At 41.9% G+C, this 6,000-nt stretch overlaps 1 protein-coding gene across 1 annotated transcript in view; it reads left to right on the top strand.

Moving 5' to 3' along the window:
* Positions 1-334: 334 nt before the first annotated feature.
* Positions 335-6,000, top strand: part of prtga (protogenin homolog a (Gallus gallus)) — a 35,231-nt gene continuing 29,565 nt past the window's right edge. Inside the window, exons 1-2 of the mRNA XM_048262152.1 lie at positions 335-451; positions 1,948-2,250. Of these exons, the coding sequence (XP_048118109.1) occupies positions 385-451; positions 1,948-2,250 (370 nt within the window). The 5' untranslated portion in view covers positions 335-384. The remainder of the gene's footprint in view (positions 452-1,947; positions 2,251-6,000) is intronic.

Genomic DNA, 6,000 nt, shown 5'->3' with positions numbered 1-6,000 from the left:
GTAAAATATTCAGTCATGCACATCTGTAAGCATGTTGACGGGATGTCTTATCAGTTGGTAAAACTAAAGCCTACCAGTAGGCTACAGTGACAGACAGTTTACAAAATATTACAATTATAATCAGCAAATTTTTATTCGTCATAGGTCAACAAACAGCATGACAGGGTTGTCCCCAAGTTGGCGGAATAACTCTCAGTGGCCTTCATCATGATTTACGTTTACTGAACCGTACAACGCAGGCAAGTGGGGTATTCCTCCACGTCGAGCTGAAAAAAGTAATCCCCTCTGCGATCAGAGGCGCGCTCAGTTGGGACTCGTAGTAGTCCTTAGTAGAGCTAGAGGCAGGAGCCCAAAGGTTCTAGCATGCGAGAACAATTATAATAAATGGCTTGTTTCAAACGGAAATTATATCAGCGTTTGCTGGTTTTTGCAGTAATTCTTCCAATCTCAGGTAAGTTGCTTATTTTGATTCTTCGTATGTGACTATTTTAGATGTTTTTGAGAAGCATCTACGTAGCGTTACGGACTTGGTTGTTGGAAGTGTCAGTAAACTAGGATGACAGCGTGTAGACTTCTAGGTGTGAGAACGTTGGTGTGTAGGTGTGTAGACTGCTGTGTGTGAGAACGTTGCATGTAGCTTATATTGTTGGCCTAATGTCCTGGAAAAAATGCATTTTAGATATGCACTCACTGGCAGATGTAGCCTCTTAGTAATCTAACGAACTTTCAGCACTGGACACAGAGGTGGTGCTCTGACTGTGCTGACCAATGCTGTTTACATGTATTATCCATAGTCAAAATGCCTCTATCGAGAAATAGAAGTAGATTGAGAGAGAGAGATAAGTGTAAAAACAGAAGTATGACAGGAATTTCAAGCTAGGGTAGGGTACCTCTATGGAATTCCTTTTGTAAACTAACGTAGCCTAATGATGCACGTGGAAGTTGCTTTGAAGATGATTTCGCAACCTCTGTTGCAGAGCCTTGTGACCCTTTGAAAGAATGGGACTGACTGTGAATAACACTGTAAGAGCATTCACAGAGAATGTTTTCATGTTTTCAGGCCCTGAGAGTTTTCGTTTGTCAGTAGCCTAAACCACAAGGTTGGATTTATAGATAGGCCTATGTGGTAGAAGTGGTAACTAAGCCAGTGGAAGAGGTGAGATGCAAGTTAGAAAGTTTTTCATTTTTTGCTAGGTTATTAGGTGTAATAAACATGAGGTTGTGTATGTCCACAGTAATACATTAATGTAACAGCACATGGGTCAACAATCTCAAAACCAAACCAGGTCAAATAAATAGGTTTAGTTATTAGTAAATGCAGGCTATGATCTTCATTAGGCTATCTAATATAACCTCTTTTTTGTGATGTGATATAGATGTGTATTGCAGGATGGGATGTAAAGTGATCATTGAAACTCTGAAGCACAACACAGTTTCATAATTTAAAATACAGTGTTCAGATAGAATTTCTACTAATTAATCTTAATTGAACAACTTCAGGTTTTAGACCATTCTTGCCATCTTGCATGTCTGTTTGTGATGTGTAAAACACCAGAGCCTTTTAAACACAAAGACGCTGTTCATTCTGTCACAAGGATCCTAGTGATGATGATCATGCTGTGACCTGGCTCTAATAAAAACTCTTGAGTGAATAGGGCTATAGAAGCAGGCTCTTCACAGCCTGTGACTTTATGAGCCTTAAGTAATTGGATTAAATTGTCACTAAAAGAAATCTGGAAACTCAAATATGATTACTGTAGCTCGACATAATAAGACCTGTTGTTGGAAGGGTTCCAGCCCCTGCTGAGAGCTTTATCCCATAAACATCACACTATTACTGGCAGGCCTGGGCTGTGTGGGTTGCTGGTAGGGTTAAATAAGACCAGTTAGACCCTCTCCTCTTTTGAATGGTTTTAGATTTATACTCCGCTCTGTCCTTCTCCACAGGTGTTCTGTGTTTTAGCGAGCTGTTTTTCATCAAAGAGCCACGTGATGTGACGGTGATGCGCAAGGATGCCGTTATTTTGGACTGTCAGGCCCACGGGGAGGCCCCCATCGCCGTCAAGTGGCTGAAGAATGGAGTACATATTGCAGAGAACGATCGCATTTACCGGCTGTCCAACGGCTCACTTTACATTGCCGAGGTTGAGAGTAGGCGAGGAGACAAATCAGATGAGGGCTTTTACCAGTGCCTCGCTCAGAACAAGTATGGAGCCATCCTGAGCCAGAAAGCCCGTCTTACAATCGCAAGTAAGTTTGGCTGCAGCAGTGCAGCACCTTCTCTCCCCTCTGAATGCGGATGTTACGGAAACTCACTGTGTCGTGAGGGAAATACTGTATGTGGATGGCCACATATAAAATCTACTTTAAACAAGGATGAGTTGGCCTTTCCTTGGGCATCAGATTTCATGACAGGCATCTTGAAACAGGATGGCACAATCTCAGATTCGACACCATATATCTCAATCCAGCAGTAGGGTGCTATCATGTTCTATTTAGTTTACAGCATCTAATCTCCAACCATGGACAATCCCTCTCAGAATCATAATAGCATGTATCGCCGTTTTTTTGGGATTCCCCAATTCATCTGAAAACATTGAGGAAGAGAGGGCATTAGGGAAGCTTTCTCCCCATTGTGCATGGGGGTAGGGGATAAAGCCTTCAAAGCTAGAGGCCTGAGTCCCAGAAAGATACTCTGTTGAAGAGAATATGCCCATTGGTGTGCAAATGAGAGAGCCACAGGTTTAAAAGGTTAGGAGCTGACCAGGATGCTGGTTACCCCAGTGCTAAAGAGCATATGACCCCTATTCACAGGCCTGGGCTTTCATGTTGTTGCCTCATGATCACTAGGAATTGTTCTTTTGGAATGCCTCTCTTTTCCCTCCCCTACCATGCATACGTTGTGAGCCTGGCCTTTCTTTAGAAGGGGCAGTGAGGCAGTCTCAGTGCTGGGTTTTTCGGGACCTTCCTCTTGGGTGTCACCACCCCCCAGGCCATCTTACTTGCTGTGCTGCTTTTTCACAAAAGAATGTGCCTCTCTTTTCTCCCTCTTTGTGTGCGGTTTCACTTAGGAAATCTTACCTGCTAAGGAAGTGGGCACTCTTATAGGGCAACATTTTCAACAACAGTGATGTTTCACTGGGATGTCAATAGGACGGGAAAAGTATGCAAAGACATCACATCAGACCTTTACTTTCAATTGTGTTGTGGGACGAAGTGGGAAGAAGTTGCAAGTTCAATTTGCAAGTGATGACATACTGTCATCCAACAACTGATCCCAGAGGGATCTGGTATAGTTCATAAGTACCTGTGACTTCAGGTTTGTATGCCACATCTAGCTGTGGAATTTTAATACTATCACTTGTTTCTTGTTTGGGAAAATAGTATAGGCCATACATATACCACTTACAGAAAACACTTGAGCAGACTCAACACTAGAGTTTTACCACAGGAGTTTAAAATTGGGATCATCCCATTTTGGGCCCACATTCCTTATCTGTTCTTATCCTGACAATCCACTGACAAGTAGATGTTGAGAGACAAGAATGTGTCTTTACTGGAAGAGATTTCAAGCTGCACTCTCCTGGGTCAACAGACTATTCTTATTTTCTTTACAATATCCTTAAAAAGATGAGATGTCATCTTCGGGGATAAAAACATGGCATGCCACGTTCTTTCGACTTATTTGCCCAGAACATACACCTGTAAATCCAACTGTAGTAAAAGACAGTTAATGAGCCTCAAGTTGTGTAACAGCTCTTTGAGGAATGGGGGTGGAAGCAGCAAATGTCTTAAAGCAACAAAATACGACTATTACCTCTCCCTCCCCCCTCTGGCTTAACAACAAGCATCAGAACCTGGTCCCTGGTCACTGTTTCACATTATGTGATTTTACAGGAGTGCCTGTTTGTGCAGTTTATTAATTGAGAGGGGTTTTTGAGGTTTATGTTATGAACTTAAAAGGTGGTAAAGACTGCGAGCAGAGTTTACAGGCATGTTTTAAAGGGACACTTAGACCTGCTCGACGGTCTGTCTGGAAGCTCATAAAATTTGCAGGTACCTGAGAAATGCTCAGTTGAAGAAAACAGAGGTGGCAACGGGGATCATCAAGATTACCACCTCTCCATGAAACTTGAACACACACTCACTCACACACATTCTCTCTGTCTCTCTCTCTCACACACACACACACACACACACACACACACACACACACACACACTTTCTTAAACAGAACAGAGTGCAGCTCCTTATATGAACGCATAGGAGTTAGAAAGGCGGCCAACAGAGGAAGAGAGCAGTGGTCTGCATGTGATTGTTTTCTGCTCTGCTGCTCTGTAGAATTAATGAAACCCTTTTCACTCCGGCCTCCTTTTGTCCCTCTTGCCCCCAACTGCCCCTGTAAAGAAAAGGATTTCTTTCGAGGGCATTTGTTTGTCCAGAGATCAGTGGACAGGACAGCTGGCCCTATTCACCACTGGAAGGGCAATTATGGTAATGGTAGAGGTCTATAGAGGGGCTGGCTTCAGTTTAGTCACATTTTACTCTAAAAAACTTTTTTTGTACTTAGAAATTTTTATATGTCAAAACTGGCCGACATATTTACCATTTAGTTACCACATCAGTCACCGAAGAACAGACAGCATAGATTAGATAATGGATCTGAATTCTATATGCATTGATGTAAACATACAACTCAAAGTTATTGTAAGTAATTATATCATTACTATTATTCAAAATGAATAAGCGTACACATACTTGCAAACTTTTGATGGAGAACCATTCTTAAGTTTTTATATCACTTGCTAATGCTCCTCGTATTACTTTTTACACATTACGAGACATTACATTGCAGGGTGGCATTTAAGCACCTTCGAGGAAAGGCTATGAAATGTGTGCTGGGAAGGTGTGAGTGTTGGCTCTCTGACCTCCCTTCTTGTGCCCTGTCCCTCACTGGGGAAGATTGATAGCCTGACATGTGTAGACCTTTTGTACCCTCTGCTCTGAGTCCTGCTCACCTCTGACCCCAAAAGATATCCTTCATTATCAGTCACAGAGTGCTATCTCCTGCATTTAAAAGTTGGGAAAGATTTGGTGATTGCCTAGCAGGTTCCTTTTTTCAGGTTTAACTTTTTCTATCCTGTCTACATACACTCACACATACAATTACATACACATATGTGAGTAAATGTACATATATACACAGATTATACATATGTTTTGAAGTATTGAGATTTCAGTAAGCTAATGTTTAGATGTGAATCATTGTAATTCGTGCAGTTGTGTGGATTGAAATGTTACTTTGACGTTGGACCCTCTTACTGTGTCATTGGATGTGTGTGAGCTTGTGTTTCCAGAGGTTGGGTCAGCATCATTTAAGAGGAGGTCGCAACTTTACTCACATTTGCACTCTGTGGCTTGGCCTTCACTTGCAAGGACAAAAAATTGTTTGTATCCACTGCCTGGAATTGGGACAATGAAATGATGGCATTTAAGAATACTGACAAGTCTGTTCTTTAAGATAAGTCTTAGAATAAATGATAATACAGCTGCTTTTCCTGTGTGAAGTCTCGGGGCCTATTGCAAGGCCTAAGCCTTGGAGCTTATTTTGGGTTGCCATGGGATGCATCTGACTTCCAGTGGTTTAGCAGTCTAATAACTTGGACGGATAGAGGGGCAAACTCGCACAGTTTGGGATTGTGAAAGATGTTTAGATAATTTAAAGTGGAGTAACTCAGACAACCTGAAAGTTCTTTATGCCTGACATGAAAGGTTGCCATGGTTTCCTTGGGTAGCGGCATTAGAGGTCAAAGGACGGAACTAGCTGCTTAAATCTTCCTCACAATGCACATTCTTCTGAGTTGATCAGCGACCTTAAGATGCACTCAAATGCATCTTGAAAATCACCCCACAGAATTATTCATTAGAGCAGAGCAGGATATTTTACACACATTATTGTCAGTTTTCTTTTAGTTTCACGACTTGTCTATGCAGGTGAGT

Source organism: Alosa alosa, chromosome 14, assembly GCF_017589495.1.
Source record: "Alosa alosa isolate M-15738 ecotype Scorff River chromosome 14, AALO_Geno_1.1, whole genome shotgun sequence".
Lineage (NCBI taxonomy): Eukaryota > Metazoa > Chordata > Actinopteri > Clupeiformes > Clupeidae > Alosa > Alosa alosa.
This window is presented reverse-complemented; position numbering and strand designations above follow the sequence as displayed.